The following is a 17,248-nucleotide window of genomic DNA, read 5'->3' as shown; positions in this document are numbered from 1 at the left end:
CTGTGTAGTAGTAGGGAGTACTAACGCAGTAGTAGGTAGTAGTAACGACAGTAATGATAGTAAAAAGGTTGTCATAGGCTAGGCTATGGGTTAGTTTAGTGAGCTATTGTTGGGGTGGTTTGTAGGTGTGGAGTATCACAGTGGGTTAGTATAGTAGGCAGGCTAGAGTGAGTACTATAGCATCAAAAGCCACAGAATGTGTTTTAAAAATCACAAAATGTTCTGCACCAGTGATTTCAATTTAGAATGTTTGAGTCTGCGTTACACTATTGAAATAAATGTGGGTACAGAAAGCTTCATGGTTTTAAAAGTACAAATTGGAGCAAATTACTGTACTGAAGCAATCTACGATGAGAAAGTATGCACATTTCAAATTTGGTTTGGTGTTTGTAGGTAAAATGGTGCAAAATGGTAAAGTGCAGTGGCAAATGCTCAAATCTACTATAATAGCCCATGGATCTTGTATGCAAATGTGATATGCTTTTAGTTAAAAAGTATAAATATGATCAACAATCTTCTGACAAGCAAAAGTCGGCTTCCACATTTTAACATTGGTTCCATGTTTGTATTTTAATAATAATATAATAATATATGCCATTTAGCAGACGCTTTTAAACAATTCTAGAGCAGTGGCGAATCCAGGAATGACCCATTGGAGTTTATGGAGCCTTAATGCACATTTTAAATGGCTATAGTTAAAAATAATAAACAGTATCAAATCTCTTTTGACAAGCAATCTACTCTGAGTCAGTCTGCACGTTTTAAAGTTGGTTTGGTGTTTGTAGCTTATACAGACGAAAACCTGATATTTTTTTATTCAAGTTTCTGGTCCTTGAAATGCATCGGGATTAATTCCAATATGATTGTAGTATGAAAAGTATAACAGTATCAACATATTTTTTCAAGAAACCAGAAGACAGTCAGCCTGCACGTTTTAAAGTTGGTAGCTTTTACGGTTGTCACTACAAGTTCCAGCATAAGGCGATTAATAAGAAGTCATTTTGTTTTAATTTTAGTAGGTTAGTCGTTCTTGATTTCAGCAAGCACCGCTAATAGAGGCAGTATAAAACCCAGGGGGATTTGTATTTTTTTAGTAGCCTACATTTATGCACTGCAGTATTGTAGAAATCCTGGGTTGTTTCTTTTTAGTATCTCATTTCGTGCATCTGCGCTACTTTGTGTTCCTTTTCCATAGAGCTGAGGCTATGCAAGGCAATTGAACATGAGAAGATCAGCTGACAGTTAGGCTGTATTGTGTAGAGCTATATTTGATGTGGAAGCTTTAGACTATTATTCTGATCTGTCTGCAAGATTAGATCGGCTAGGCATGGTGTAAATATAGTCTACACAGAAGTAAAATAGCAACTTTGTTTCCTTAATTTGCAGTTCAGTTCCACATCATTCACTTATGCCCCGCCCACCCTAGCCCCCCCCCCACAAAAAAAGATCGAGAAAGGACGGTTCTTTTATACCTCAATTGAAAGAACCACAACGCCACATTACACATCCTATAGTGTGTTGTCGAGCAGCATTCGATTGCAACTTGCCTCTTTCTTTGAAGATGGCGCGACAGCATGCATTCCGTTTCGACTTTGCATTTCAGATCTAAGCCTGAAGAGATGTCGATGTTCGCCGGAATGAATAGGGTTTGACTAGCTCAGGTAAGGCATTTTATCATCTTTGTATCAGACAGAGCAATCAATGATGCCAAGGGTATTTCAAACAGAGGGATTTGATGAGAGGGACGCTTACATAGAGATCACAAAGGGTTTCGACCTGTGCCATGGAAAAGGGGGCATGCAGAATGTCCCTGGCTTCCATCCGAAATATAGCGTGAATTACAAAGTTGCTCACATCATAACAACATTGGCAAAACGTAATGTGTGCCTATTTCATCTACCACAAAAATATGGGTTCCCATCGAAATGCAAACGCCAGTGATATTATATTGTTGTCTAATTGGAATATGTATCAATATTTTGTAACAGTACACAGTCATAATTCCTGCAGTGAACTGATCCCACAGCACACCTATTGAGTGTTGAGAGGATCAACACGAGCTGCCATGTGAAGGCTTGTATTTAATTTATTTTTTATTTATTTCACCTTTATTTAACCAGGTAGGCTAGTTGACAACAAGTTCTCATTTACAACTTCGACCTGGCCAAGATAAAGCGTAGCAATTCGACACAACAACACAGAGTTACACATGGAATAAACAAAACATACAGTCAATAATACAGTAGAACAAAAGAAAACAAAAAGTATATATACAGTGAGTGCAAATGAGGTAAGTTAAGGAAATAAATAGGCCATGGTGACGAATAATTACAATATAGCAATTAAACACTGGAATGGTAGATCGGCAGAAGATGAATGTGCAGGTAGAGATACTGGGGTGCAAAGGAGCAAAAATAAATGAATAAATACGAGTATGGGGATGAGGTAGGTAGATGGGCTGTTTACAGATAGGCTAAGTACAGGTGCAGTGATCTGTAAACTGCTCTGACAGCTGGTGCTTAAAGCTAGTGAGGGAGATGTGAGTCTCCAGCTTCAGAGATTTTTGCAATTCGTTCCAGTCATGGGCAGCAGAGAACTGGAAGGAAAGACGACCAAAGGAGGAATTGGCTTTGGGGGTGACCAGTGAGATATACCTGCTGGAGTACGTGCTACGAGTGGGTGCTGCTATGGTGACCAGTGAGCTGAGATAAGGCGGGGCTTTACCTAGCAGAGACTTGTAGATAACCTATAGCCAGTGGGTTTGGCGCCGAGTATGAAGCGAGGGCCAACCAACGAGAGCGTGCAGGTCGCAATGGTGGGTAGTGTATGGGGCTTTGGTGACAAAACGGATGGCACTGTGATAGACTGCATCCAGTTTGTTGAGTAGAGTGTTGGAGGCTATTTTATAGATGACATCACCGAAGTCGAGGATCGGTAGGAGGGTCAGTTTTACGAGGGTATGTTTGGCAGCATGAGTGAAGGATGCTTTGTTGCGATATAGGAAGCCGATTCTAGATTTAATTTTGGATTTGAGATGCTTAATGTGAGTCTGGAAGGAGAGTTTACAGTCTAACCAGACACCCAGGTATTTGTAGTTGTTCATGTATTCTAAGTCAGAGCCGTCCAGAGTAGTGATGCTGGACGGGCGAGCAGGTGCGGGCAGCGATCGATTGAAGAGCATGCATTTAGTTTTACTTGCGTTTAAAAGCAGTTGGAGGCCACGGAAGGAGAGTTGTATGGCATTGAAGCTCGTCTGGAGGTTAGTTAACACAGTGTCCAAGGAGGGACCAGAAGTATACAGAATGGTGTCGTCTGCGTAGGGGTGGATCAGAGAATCACCAGCAGCAAGAGCAACATCATTGATGTATAATGAAAAGAGACTCGGCCCGAGAATTGAACCCTGTGGCACACCCATAGAAACTGTTAGAGGTCCAGAGAGCAGGCCGTCCGATTTGACACAGAACTCTATCAGAGAAGTAGTTGGTAAACCAGGCGAGGCAATCATTTGAAAAACCAAGGCTGTCGAGTCTGCCAATAAGAATGTTGTGATTGACTGTGTCGAAAGCCTTGGCCAGGTCGATGAATACGGCTGCACAGTAATGTCTCTTATCGATGGCGGTTATGATGTTGTTTAGAACCTTGAGCGTGGCTGAGGTGCACCCAGGACCAGCTCTGAAACCAGATTGCATAGCGGAGAAGCTATCTGAATTTGGGTGAAGGAGAAATGGTGGGGGCTTTGGTGGGTTGCTGTGGAGGGTGCCGGGCAGTTGACCGGGGTAGGGGTAGCCATGTGGAAAGCATGGCCAGCTGTAGAGAAATGCTTATTGAAATTCTCAATTATAGTGGATTTATCAGTGGTGACAATGTTTCCTAGCCTCAGAGCAGTGGGCAGCTGGGAGGAGGTGCTCGTATTCTCCATGGACTTTACAGTGTCCAGAGTTAGTACTACAGGAATCAAATTTCTGTTTGAAAAAGCTTGCCTTAGCTTTTCTAACTGCCTGTGTATATTGGTTCCTAACTTCCCTGAAAAGTTGCATATCACGGGGGGCTATTCGATGCTAATGCAGAACGCCACAGGATGTTTTTGTGCTGGTCAAGGGCAGTTAGGTCTGGCGTGAACCAAGGACTATATCTATTCCTAGTTCAATTTTTTTTGAGAGGGGCATGCTTATTTAAGATGTTGAGGAAGGCACTTTTAAAGAATAGCCAGGCATCATCTACTGACGGGATGAGGTCAATGTCATTCCAGGATACCCCAGCCAGGTCGATTAGAAAGGTCTGCTCGCAGAAGTGTTTCAGGAAGCGTTTGACAGTGATGAGGGGTGGTCGTTTGGTCTCACACCCATTACGGATGCAGGCAATGAGGCAGTGATCGCTGAGATCTTGATTGAAAACAGCAGAGGTGTATTTGGAGGGCGAATTAGTTAGGATGACATCTATGAGGGTGCCCGTGTTTACTGATTTGGGGTTGTATCTGGTAGGTTCATCTATAATTTGTGTGAGATTGCGGGCATCAAGCTTAGTTTGTAGGATGGCCGGGGTGTTAAGCATGTCCCAGTTTAGGTCACCTAGTAGCACGAGCTCAGAAGATAGATGGGGGGCAATCAGTTCACATATAGTATCGAGGGCACAGCTGGGGGCAGAGGGAGGTCTGTAGCAAGCGGCAACAGTGAGAGACTTGTTTCTGGAAAGGTGAATTTTTAGAAGTAGAAGCTCAAATTGTTTGGGTACAGACTTAGAAAGTAATACATTTTAATCAGTAATGTCTCTCAAAAGTCACAACTTGGCTACATCATACAGCACAAAGAATCATACACACATTGGACTATTTTGACTCATCTTTTCATAATTTGACTATTGTTTTACGTTTCAGACATTATAAACTACTTATTATTTTCCTATTGTCTCAGATCTACGCAAGTGCGTATCGCAGTAGTGGCAATTTTGGGATTTGGCGAGAACTTGACATGCAGGTAAAGAACACCTTGTCTCGCAATGTGGTGCCTAAGCAATAAGGCTTAGGCACCACATTGCCAATAAACCACGGCTAAGGGCTTGCATAAGAACAGCCAATCAGCATTCAGCCAATCAGCAGTCAGGGCTCAAACCATCCAGTTTAGATAGTTAAATAAACACCTTCACAGACATGTTGAAAGACAAACTTCCTGCGTAATGCTGAAAGATACAGCATTAATTCATTTCTGGGGCTGTTTGAAAGCTCCATGGTTTGTTCCAGATGGCATTTCCATGTAAAAAGCCCCATGAGCACTAAAATGTGAGGTTCCTAGAGGCTGTATTTTGAGAAATTAAGGCATATCTAAAAAAAATGGTTCTAGTCAAACAGATGGAAAAGGGGTCTTAGAAAACATCTAGCAGAAAGTATTAGAAATGCATCAAAACACAATAACAATAATGTTGAAGTAAAGGTCCCTGCCAACTAATATCAACATTTATAGGAATTATTTTGGAATTATTATTATAAGTTTAAGAAATATTGCCTAGTGTCTTGTCATTCTGTTACCAAAAACCCACATATCTTTAAGATATTTTACCATTTCTTTCCCTAATGAGGACAGAGGAGAATGAAAGCTCACGGAATTAACAAGTAGAGGTAGACCTACAAATTAGCTGTAGTGTTTTACTGATATCAATTTGGTTTATGATTTATTAAGTGATTCAAACACGTTGTTCTGTTACCAAATCAGTAACTGACAGAATTACAAAAAAAACCTCTTACTTTTATTTACCTAGGCAAGTCAGTTAAGAACAAATTCTTATTTTCAATGACAGCCTAGGAACAGTGGAGGGTTTGGGGGGTTTGAACTTGCAACCTTCCGGTTACTAGTCCCAACGCTCTAACCACTAGGCTACCCTGCCGCCCCTAACAGAATGTCTTGAAACTGAATGGCCTGCAATGGGTATTTATAGTAGTCACAAACCACAGTTGGGTCACCTGCTACTGTCCTCCCTGCTACTGGCATATATTCAGCTCATAACTGTTTACATTCTCCTTCTGTCACGTGGTGGTCAAACCAAGAGTGTGAAAACAGTCTGGCCACCCCTCCCTCTCTCTCTCCCTGTCTCTCTTCTCTCTCTCCCTCTCTCCAGTTAATGTCACCTCTCTCAGCTATTACTGGCACCTCCCTATGAGCCCCCTCTCTTTTCATTTACTGTAACCAGCCCCTTCACCCACGGAACACTGCCCGACAATGGACGTCCATGGATGTTGAAATGTAGTTGAAAATGTGGCCAGTCCAAATCTAAACCAATCAAGGACAGTACAGTAAAGGAAAGTACTGTACAGTAGCCAGGGTTGGGAAGTAACAGATTACAGATGGCTCCAGAGTAATATTTCCCCTGCTGGCACTGGTGACACTAGGATATTCAGTTGGTTGCACAGTCCATGATTTGGTCTCACCCCAAAAACAATTGCTGCGTCACACAATAATATATATATATATTTTTTTCTATCAACTTCTAAAGTAATTCAGTGCTTCATTCAGTGTAAGAGAATCCTGGGATGCTATTCAAGATGGTATTTCTTCATATTTTCATGTTGTGATTTGAATGTGCAACCTAATCCAGTGATTATGATGCATTTTGGGTGAATAATTAGGCTATTGTTATTTTTGATTGTTAAAATAAGGCTCCAGTTTTTTCTGATTGAGTTTTTTGTTCAATATAGATGAATTGTCCTGCATCTTTATGTGCACTAATATCGTAGCCATTTTTTAGGGCTAGTTTACCACCCGAGTAAGTGCAAACTCCAAAAACTTTAGATCGCAATAAATATAATACTCACTGCTTTAAAAAAAAACTTTATTTAACTAGGCAAGTCAGTTAAGAACAAATTCTTATTTACAATGACGGCTTAGCCCGACCGATGCTGGGCCAATTGTGTGCTGCCCTATGGGACTTCCAATCACGTCTGGATGTGATACAGCCTGGATTCGAACCAGGGACTGCAGTGACACCTCATGCAGTGGCTTAGACCGCTGCACCATTCGGGAGCCACAAGTAGGTAGTGCATTGAGTTATGTTTTTTGTATAACTTGGCAATCAATGTTTTTTGTTTGTCGTACTTTTAGAGTCTTAGCGTCATTCTGTTACCGAGGAATTGCCCCTATATCTGATGTACTATTTAAAAAATAGCTTGAACCCCCTGGCCCCTGCTGTGTGAGTCACTTCTGGTGCCAGCTTGCAGGCCTGCTACAGTAGTTGTTATGAGATATAATTTCATTCAGTCACACCAGACTCAGTTACAAGGCTTAGGCTACACTTAACAGGGTTTCTCTCCCTAAAGCCACTAGAGTAGAGAGAGCTGATGTCTTGCTGCTCTCTTTTAATGCAAAACTGGAAACGAAACTGCTTGGTGAGTTTGTAGGCTAGATTAAACTGGTCCACACAAGAAGAGACATAATGCCTTTGTCACAATTTTGCTTTTGGGATAGGATCACTGACTCGCCTCAAAGAATGACAAGATGGAAGAGTAATAAGGCATTTTCTTTCATTCACTCTGGGATCATTTCTATTCCCACAGTCGACCCCAGACTTTTATTTTGAATCCGTAGGGAGATGTAGGAGGCCCTCAGGATGTTTGTGAATTTTAATACGTTGCCACTACAACCACACACTGGAGCTGAGTCAGCCAGCCTCTCTGTCTCAGGACGAGGTGGTTTTTGCTCTGGAGCCAATGAGAGTCCTGAGGCTGACATCCATTTTGGGATAAGATAGCATGAAGACTGGGTCACAGGAGGTAGACCTGATCACCACACATCCCCTAGGAGCCCATATATGTGTGACTCACTTTTCTTTAGTGTCCAATCAAACACAGAACTTTGCTGTGTCCTTCCTGAGCACAGATGTTATCGTGTATATTTTCTGTCCGTGCATTGTGTGATATCTGCGGAAATCAGGAAGTGGAGAGGATTATGATCAAAGGTACTTTGTAACTAAGTACAATTATTATCATGCTGCAGTGACGAACAATGCGTTTGCTGTCTCCACTGTCGTAGTGTTATCGAGGGAGAAACACGGACCGATAAGTGAATCGCAAGCCAACACAAAACACCTCTCCATTTTCCCATTTGCTTGAAAAGAACCGCTTGACATTTTTCTATTCCAGTCATGTGAGTCTCTCTCTTCTACATGTGACGTGAGATGAGAGGCAGTAGAGTAGATTAGCCTGGGGACATAACGTGACGTGTACTGTGAATTCCCCTCCTGCCATGGTTATTAGTTTGGTATGTTCTATACCATTAGTATGGTATGTTTTGTTCATTCCGCGTGTAACTCTGTGTTGTTGTATGTGTCGAACTGCTATGCTTTGTCTTGGCCAGGTCGCAGTTGCAAATGAGAACTTGTTCTCAACTAGCTTAAATAAAAATTTTAAAAAATGAGAGAGCCTCCCTCAATGGTGGTTTAGCCAGGAGGCAAAGCTACATTTACCTTCCTCCCACATTAATAGCTTTTGAGTAGATAATAACAATAAGGCCTGAGGAGGTTCGGCATATGGCCAATATACCACAGCTAAAGGTTGTTCTTAAGCATGACGCAACGCGGAGTGCCTGGATACAGCCCTTAGCCATGGTATATTGGCCATATATCACAAACCCCCAAGGTGCCTTATTGTTATTATAAAATGGTTACCAACTAAATTAGAGCAGTAGAATGAAATGTTTTGTCATACCCGTGTGTATACGGTCTGATATACCATGTCTGTCAGCTAATCAGCACTCAGGGCTCGACACAACCAGTTTATAATTCTGCATATACAGAATGCATTATGTGCCATGACAATGGCCATGCAGGAGTGCTTTCTAAACAGGCCATCACCACATGAGAGAAGAGGATAACAGAATAGATGGAGCTTAGCGAGGCGTGTCATTGAAGATGGAGGAAGGCATTTTGTCAGCAGAAACAGGACAGGGGGGATATCATCTCTCCACGGAGAGACCTCCTCCTGCTGCTGGCTCTCTGGAATGACTTCTACAGGGTGTGTGTGTGTGTGTGTGTGTGTGTGTGTGTGTGTGTGTGTGTGTGTGTGTGTGTGTGTGTGTGTGTGTGTGTGTGTGTGTGTGTGTGTGTGTGTGTGTGTGTTTGAGAGAGAGAGTGTGTGTGTTTCTCACTGTGTGCCAGTGTGAGTTTGTGTGAGTGTAGGTTTGCGCAAGTGTGTGTTTGCATTACTGGTTGTGTGTGCGTGGGCATTGCCGGAGAGGCCAGGGGCCATGTGCCAAACCCCGGCTGTGGCCCATTGTGAGACCAGCTGGTGTGTGAAGAGGGCCAGCGGTCACTTCGGTTCCCAACCAGACTGGAGCTGAAGATGTCTATATTTTCTACTATGAAATATAATACCTGCTATGTCTATGATTGGATATAAGGCAGGAACCAGGCCCTATCTCTATATTTTTCATCTTTCTATCTCCCCCTCTCTCAGATTTTGTTTTATGAATCATCTCAGTCATCTCAGAGGCACAGAGGAAACATCCACAGCTGTTGTTTGGCTTCCCTTGTCTATCTCAGCCATGCTGTTTCTGTTTTCGCCTACACCTTGACATTACCGTTAGGATCTAGATGGATTGTTTTTATGTGGTGAGGTTCTGGGTGTATGTGTATCTGTGGGGAGAGGTTCTGGGTGTATGTGTATCTGTGGGGAGAGGTTATGGGTGTATGTGTATCTGTGGGGAGAGGATCTTGGTGTTGACTTAGCTAATGTGTGCTTGATGGAGCATTGTGTTATTGTTGTTGCAGCACTGTGTTCAGGGTGTGTTGCTACAGCACTGCGTTTAGGCAGGCAAGTGACGCTCGTGCTCTCCGCGTTTCAATTTGTGACTATCTGGTTGGAGAGAAAGCAGAGGACCAATTGTGTTCCTTCTGGGGCAAGATTGTCTCTTTCTGATTGGAGACGGACGTGTGACCTCTGTGTCCTTATTGGGGGGGGGGGGGGGGGGGTTATTGGTGCAGGGACCAGTTTAGGCCAGCCAGCTTCCCACAATGTTTTGTTGTGGGGGATATATAGTCAGTGCCAGTGGAGATGTCAGTTCATTCATGGTGTTTTTTTGCTTTAAAAAAAACAAGGTTTGGGAAGCCCAATGTGTTTTTTTTTCTTCCATGCCATACTAATTCCACTCAAATCCTGCTTTTGAAATGGAGGGCTATCTTAAGTAACCTAGCTTAAGCAGTATTGAACTGAACAAAGAAAAGAGGCCCACATCTCTCTTCAGAATACTGCCAGTGGGTTACCCAGTGGAATTTCAATTCATTACCTTTATTTCCTCCCTTTCAGTAGTGTTTCCCTTTTCCTTTCTGTGCCCCAAGGCAGATTATTTCAGTTTAACCTTCCGTGTCATTCACACTAGCTCCACTGCATTGGCTCACCGGTGGTGATGGGAAGACCCTTTGAAGATGTGGGTAAAGTCCTGAGAGAGAGGCTGGGGCTTGGTGGTTCCCTGCCGGGCCCTGCCCTGCGCAAGCTCTTGCTCTGAGGGGGAATCAGCCCTCTGACTCGTCAAACCCCCATAATTACGACACTAGGTTCTGGCAATACTTAACCTAGTCTACATGTTTGAACTCACATCTACTCTTAACTTAGACCCGTATCTCTATTTTTTCTCCTTCTCTCTCGCTCTTTCTCTCTCCTCTTTCTCCTCGTTTTCTCTTTCTCCTCTCTCCCTTTCTACTCTCTCTTTCTCTCTCACACTCTGACTCTCTGTGTCTGTCTATCTTTCATAGCTTAATACTTAGCTGTGATGGCTCAGTCTCTACCGCTGCTGTTCGAAAACATCAAGGCTCTCTATTTAGTCTTAAAAGGCTCCAGGGGCCAATTCCACTACAAATTGGAGAACCGTCAACAATTAGCGAGTGCTGTTGTGAGAGCTACGATTAGCATTCTGCATTTGTGTGCCACAGCCTGTGTTTACATTTACCTGCTACTATAATGACTGCCACTGTTCTTGTTCATTTGGTCATCCAATATGTTCCCCCCCATTGGGAAAACTAGTTGACAGGGTGGTAAGAATTGGCTGCAGCTGCAAACGAACGTGGCACAGTGGTGAATGGAGAAGAACATATACCAATATTTTCTGTGGAAAAAATGGCACACCAATTATGTTTTTGCTCATAAATAACCTTAAACGATGCACGTCACGTTATCTCAGGTTTCACTTCACAAACCGGTCCCACTGTGGATGATGATGATTAAGCATTTTCTACTGTGTGAAAAACACTGTCTGTCTGTCTGTCTGTCTGTCTGTCTGTCTGTCTGTCTGTCTGTCTGTCTGTCTGTCTGTCTGTCTGTCTGTCTGTCTGTCTGTCTGTCTGTCTGTCTGTCTGTCTGTCTGTCTGTCTGTCTGTCTGTCTGTCTGTCTGTCTGTCTGTCTGTCTGTCTGTCTGTCTGTCTGTCTGTCTGTCTGTCTGTCTGTCTGTCTGTCTGTCTGTCTGTCTGTGTCGCTCTCTCTCTCTCGCTCTCTCTCTCTCTCTCTCTCTCTCTCTCGCTCTCTCTCGCTCTCTCGCTCGCTCTCTCGCTCTCTCTCTCGCTCTCTCGCTCTCTCTCTCGCTCTCTCGCTCTCTCTCTCTCGCTCTCTCTCTCTCTCTCTCTCTCGCTCTCTCGCTCTCTCTCTCTCTCTCACTCTCTCTCACTCTCTCTCTCTCTCTCACACTCTCTCTCTCACTCTCTCTCTCACTCTCTCTCTCTCTCTGCTTTGTGTTCACTGTGGTACGTGGGAGAGTTACAGCACAGCTCCCCAACTCCTCCTCTGACCCTGCCCATAGAGAATGTAAACAGACATGACCTAACCCAACCAACTCAGGGCCACAATGCTGTCAAAACTACAGTCAACCTCCACAGGATCAAAGAGTGAATACGAGGATAGATGGAAGGACGGAGTGGATTATTATTCAAATGTTCCCTATTGCTTGGTAAAGCAGGAATCAGCACCTTCTATTTTAAATAGAAAGTTCTGACAAGGGCAGGATACATCCGAGAGAGAGGAAGGCTTTCATGTCTCAAAAGTAAAAGACAATCCAGTTCCGTTCGATCTTCAAAGCGGAGAAAGAAGGGCAGGAAGGAAACATTTTCAACAAGGGAGGTTTTTGTACTGTTTCTTATCTCTCTGTCCACGACTCTGTGGAAATCGAATTAGCATAACACAAAAATCACTATCACAATCTGTCTATTTCAGCTAGAGATGTCTGTAGTTTTTGTTGTTGTTGTTGCATGGGCTGCATCTCAATCCACTGCCTCCACAGTGTTTGTCAGACCAGGAGACATCTCTTCTCTTGAAAACGTCTGTAGTGTCCGAACACACTACACCCACAAGCCTCACAAAACTCGTCTGTAGGTAGCCCGGTACCAGTTCAAACATTTTTTATTTGGAAGTACTTTAGTGCCAAAAAAAAGTGGGCTAAATATGGGTACATTTAAAAAATATATATTTTTTAAGTAAGATATAGGACAGACACTTCAAAACATTTTTTATTGAACCTTTCTTTAATGATTTACTTATTTACAATGATGGCCAAACCCAGACGAAGCTGGGCCAATTGTGAGCCACCCTATGGGACTCCCAATCACAGCTGGATGTGTTACAGCCTGGATTTGAACCAGGGCTGTAGTGACACCTCTTGCACTGAGATGCAGTGCCTTAGACCGCTGCGCCACTCAGGGGCCCTAACTTCCTTTTGATGTTCTTTTTTCACTATCTGTTTTGCCATGTATGAATATGTTATTTAATGCATGTCTATGGGCTAATAGCGTTAAGGGCAAATTCAACGTTTCATCAAATACATTTTATTTATATATATTTTTACAGGGATTCTAAATCAGATAGCTAAATGTTCCTTAGTATGACCTTAAAATAATTCCATATAGCTTAGTAGAAATCTGGGTCCTTAGACCTTATGGGTTAAGTTATTATAGTGCTTACACTTATGGATACATTGTATTGTATGAATTGGTGCGGTACTACTGAAGTTGATCATCCACTTTATTTTATGCAAATGTGCTATTCTAATAAAGTTTGACCTCTTTAGGCCTCATCCTGAGCACTGCCAGGTCGGCTTCTAGGGGTCGCTGACGGGACCGGACCCCAGCTGCACCCACCATGACTCCCAGGTCCTCCACCATGACCCCAACCATGAGGCAGTGGAGGCAGCTGGTTCTGGTGGTGATGCTGGCCTGGCTCCTCATCTTCCTGGCCCTGCTCTCCCACTTCCTGGACCCCCGGGATGTGGATCTCCGCTCGCCCTCCTCGCTCACCCACACCGAGACCCGCCGTCTGGCCTCCATCCAGGGTAGTCCATCGGGCATCAGGGCTTCTCCTCTTGAGGTGACATCCTCATCTTCACCCACCAACCAGGATCCCAGCCACAGCCAACAGGGAAAAAAGGAGGCCCTGGAGCTGAGCCAGAATGGTGACTTGGTGGTCTGGAAAAAGGTGAGCGACCAGGAGGAGAGGGTGTATCAGGAAAGGGAAGAGAAGATAAGCAGGGAGAGACTGAGAAGGAGGAGGAGGAAAGGGAGCATGTCCAGGGCTGAGCAGCGGGGCAGAGACGGCTACTATTTATCCCAGTCCAAGGTAGTGGTCCAGCAGCTGCGAAGGGGCATTGCCTCAGCGGGGATGCTCGCTCCACACCTGCAGAAGTCCATGAGGGACTACCTGAATCTCAACAGGCATCACGTGGCCTACAGGGGGCGGCGCAAGGGTAGGCAGAGCGGGAGGGAGGTACTCTGTGAACTGAAGGAGCAGGCCAGGTTGAGGACACTGGATGGGACAGAGCAACCCTTCTCTGGGCTGGCCTGGGACAGGCTAGTGCCCCCACGACCTCTGGAGCAGCTTTGGGGCCAAGGGTCAAAGTTCAAGTCGTGTGCGGTGGTCACCTCGGCCGGGGCTATCCTCAACTCTTCCCTAGGGAGAGAAATTGGTGAGTGCTGTAGGACAGGTGCTACACATTTTTCCAAACACCGGCAGTATTTATAACGTAACTGTTAGCTCCATGTAAATAAAGACACTGCTGCCAAGTTATGGTACAAATCCCGACGAAAGTAAAGCTCAAACTAAGTTTATTACACCCAGCAGGATGTTGCAACTGCATAACAACATGCAAGTCACACAATCACATATTTATACCTTCCAACTGGGCAAAGTCATTTCCTGATATGTCTAAGATAAACAGATTCTCTGTTGCTGGGCAGGAACTAAGTCTGTTCTTTGTGGTGTCGTGCCCCGACCTGAACACAGAACTTCCGTGTGTGTGTGTGTGTGTGTGTGTGTGTGTGTGTGTGTGTGTGTGTGTGTGTGTGTGTGTGTGTGTGTGTGTGTGTGTGTGTGTGTGTGTGTGTGTGTGTGTGTGTGTGTGTGTGTGTGTGTGTGTGTGTGTGTGTGAGAGAGAGAGAGTGATAAGGCATCATTTGGAGTGTTGTTGGGTTGGGGCCCTTTGCCACCCCCCCCCCCTCTCTCCTGACTCTAGCTCCATTGAGACTAACCTAGCTTATCAGGAACTGAGGCTCCCTTTAACTACTTCCTTAAAAAATATTTATGACAAAGGAAGAACATGTCTGGACAGACAGACACTTTCTGTACTTCAAATCAAACTTTATTTGTCACATGCGCCGAAGAAAACAAGTGTAGACTTTACCGTGAAATGCTTATTACTTCACTGCGATATTACACACACGCTTCAAAATCCTAAGTAAGAACAAGTTAGTACTACTAATCAGACTGATTCTACAGGTATACAAGTTATTACAACTAATTGGCTGGTTGTCAGACTAGTCTTCATCACTGCATAAGTGTATTGCTTTGGTAGGTTTGATTTACCCTTAGAATTGAACTGGCCTCTACCCTTACAGTGCAGAAGAGCTCTGATGCTGGGAAGTTCCTCACGCCTATAGAAATCGCTCCGGCATTCAGTGCGCGTGAATGGGAACGCTGACTTACTCTGCGGGATCTTTAGACCACTCTACTTTGCATTCATTCAGTAGCCTTTCGTGTTGATACCATCAAATTGGCTTGTCACTCCTCATGGATTTGTTCATTTGATGTGATGAGTAGCCTGCGTGTCCTTGAAATGAGGAGGAAGAGCCATGACAGTAATGCAGGCACCTTTTTATAAATGAGACTTCAGCCGGTAAGATAAGACCTCCAAAGAAAAGGGTTTGCTGCTCTCTAGTGTTGGAGTTAAGTTAGTGATTCATAAGTGTCATGATAAGCATAATATTATGGTTTACCTGGACGAGATATACACTGAAAGACAATATAAACGAAACATGCACAATTTCAAAGGTTTTACTGAGTTACAGTTCATATAAGGAAGTCGGTTAATTGAAATCAATTCATGAGGCCCTAATCTATGGATTTCACATGACTTGGAATACAGATATTCATCTGTTGATCAGAGATGCCTGGGAAAAAAAAGAATGTAGGGGTGTGGATCAGAAAACAAGTTAGTATCTGGTGTGACCACCATTTGCCTCATGCAGCACAACACATCTCCTTCTCATAGAGTTGATCAGGCTGTTGATTGTGGCCTGTGGGATGTTGTCCCACACCTCTTCAATGGCTGTGCTGGATATTGGCTGGAACACGCTGTCGTACAAGTTGGTCCAGAGCATCCCAAACATGCTCATTGAGGGACCTGTCTGGTGAGTATGCAGGCCATGGAAGAACTGGGACATTTTCAGCTTCCAGGAATTGTGTACAGATCCTTTCGACACGGGACCGTGCATTATCATGCTGAAACATGAGGGTATGGCGGCGGATGAATGGCACGTCAATGGGCCTCAGGATCTCATCACGGTATTTCTGTGCATTCAAAATTGCCATAGATAAAATGCAATTGTGTTCGTCGTCCATACCATAACCCCACCTCCACCATGGGGTACTCTGTTCACAACGTTGACAGCAAACCGCTCGCCCACACGACGCCAAACACGCTGTCTGCCATCTGCCCGGGACAGTTGCCAAGAGAGTGCATAGCCGTCATCAAAGCAAAGGATGGCTACTTTTAAGAATCTGAAATATAAAATATATTTAGATTTGTTTAACACTATTTTGGTTACTACATGTTTCCATATGTGTTATTTCATAGTTTTGATGTCTTCACTATTATTCTACAATGTAGAAAATAGTAACAATAAAGAACCCCTGGAATGAGTAGGTGTGTGTAAACTATTGACTGGTACTGTGTTTTATATATATTCATATAAAATAAAACAAATTAGAGTACAGACTATTGAATGAGACAAATGTTTTTGAGGAGATAATTGTACAAATACAATTTCATTTCTTTTCATTTTAATAAGACATGAAAATGCAATGAAATGAAGGTTATTTGTTTATGTAAAAATCGAAATGTGAAATTCTTGGGGGAGTCCCGAGAAATTCTGGCTGACAAAAATGTGGTCCCCACTGAAAAGCTTTAAATACCACTGCACCCGAGCGAGACATTCACTAACAACATTACTTATGCTTGTAGATAAAACCATGCCGTTTTCATGGTGCTTGTTTCATGGGTGATGCATACAGCTTATGTCCATACCCTGTACTCAGATTCCCATGAGGCTGTGCTTCGCTTCAACGCTGCTCCTACAGAGGGCTATGAGAATGACGTGGGCAACAAGACCACCATCCGCATCATCAACTCTCAGGTAGGTGGCAAGCTTCTCCTCCTGTGATTTTTCTTTGCTACTCGGGACCACCTATTGATTGACAGTGGAATCACTGACACGCTGCCTTGTGAAAATGATTTGAGTTGATCTAGAGCCGAGTGAAACCGCTAGTCAGATCACTAAGACAGTCTATCCCAGCACTACCACACTTATCTAGTCAATCATTGATGATACACCTATCATTTGGGAGAGGGCAAGTTGGCGTATGGGATCTGTACATGTGGACTCTAGGTGAGATGTACTCGTATTGCTTGCCTCATTACATTTAGCCTGGGGTGCTGGAGAGCAGTACAGCAATCAGTCATTTGTCTCCCTGCAGATACTTGCCCGGCCCAGGCATCGCTTCACCACCAGCTCTTTGTATAAGGGTATGACACTGGTGGCCTGGGATCCTGCGCCGTACTCCGTGGACCTGCCCAGGGTAGGTCTCTCTGCTCTTTCTCTCTCACTGTCAGTCACGCGCTGTAGTGTGCGTGTCATTAATGACTTCTTAATCATCTCCTGGTTCATCTTAGGGAAAGTCTGGTGCAGAGTGAGTAAGCAAACATCGCCGTTGTGGCCTTAAGCAAAGCACTTAACACC

At 43.9% G+C, this 17,248-nt stretch overlaps 1 protein-coding gene across 2 annotated transcripts in view; it reads left to right on the top strand.

Moving 5' to 3' along the window:
- Positions 1-1,444: 1,444 nt before the first annotated feature.
- Positions 1,445-17,248, top strand: part of LOC124007870 (beta-galactoside alpha-2,6-sialyltransferase 2-like) — a 23,926-nt gene continuing 8,122 nt past the window's right edge. The window contains exons 1-4 of one of the 2 annotated variants that reach the window (XM_046318664.1): positions 1,445-1,661; positions 13,030-13,920; positions 16,548-16,645; positions 16,986-17,087. In XM_046318664.1, the coding sequence (XP_046174620.1) occupies positions 13,101-13,920; positions 16,548-16,645; positions 16,986-17,087 (1,020 nt within the window). In that variant the 5' untranslated portion in view covers positions 1,445-1,661; positions 13,030-13,100. Of the gene's footprint in view, positions 1,662-13,015; positions 13,921-16,547; positions 16,646-16,985; positions 17,088-17,248 lie in introns of both variants that reach the window. The other variant, XM_046318665.1, reaches the window with a different exon arrangement.

The sequence above is a fragment of the Oncorhynchus gorbuscha genome, linkage group LG21 (genome assembly GCF_021184085.1).
Source record: "Oncorhynchus gorbuscha isolate QuinsamMale2020 ecotype Even-year linkage group LG21, OgorEven_v1.0, whole genome shotgun sequence".
NCBI lineage: Eukaryota > Metazoa > Chordata > Actinopteri > Salmoniformes > Salmonidae > Oncorhynchus > Oncorhynchus gorbuscha.
The sequence above is the reverse complement of the archived record's forward strand: the minus strand, read 5'-3'. Positions and strand labels throughout refer to the sequence as shown.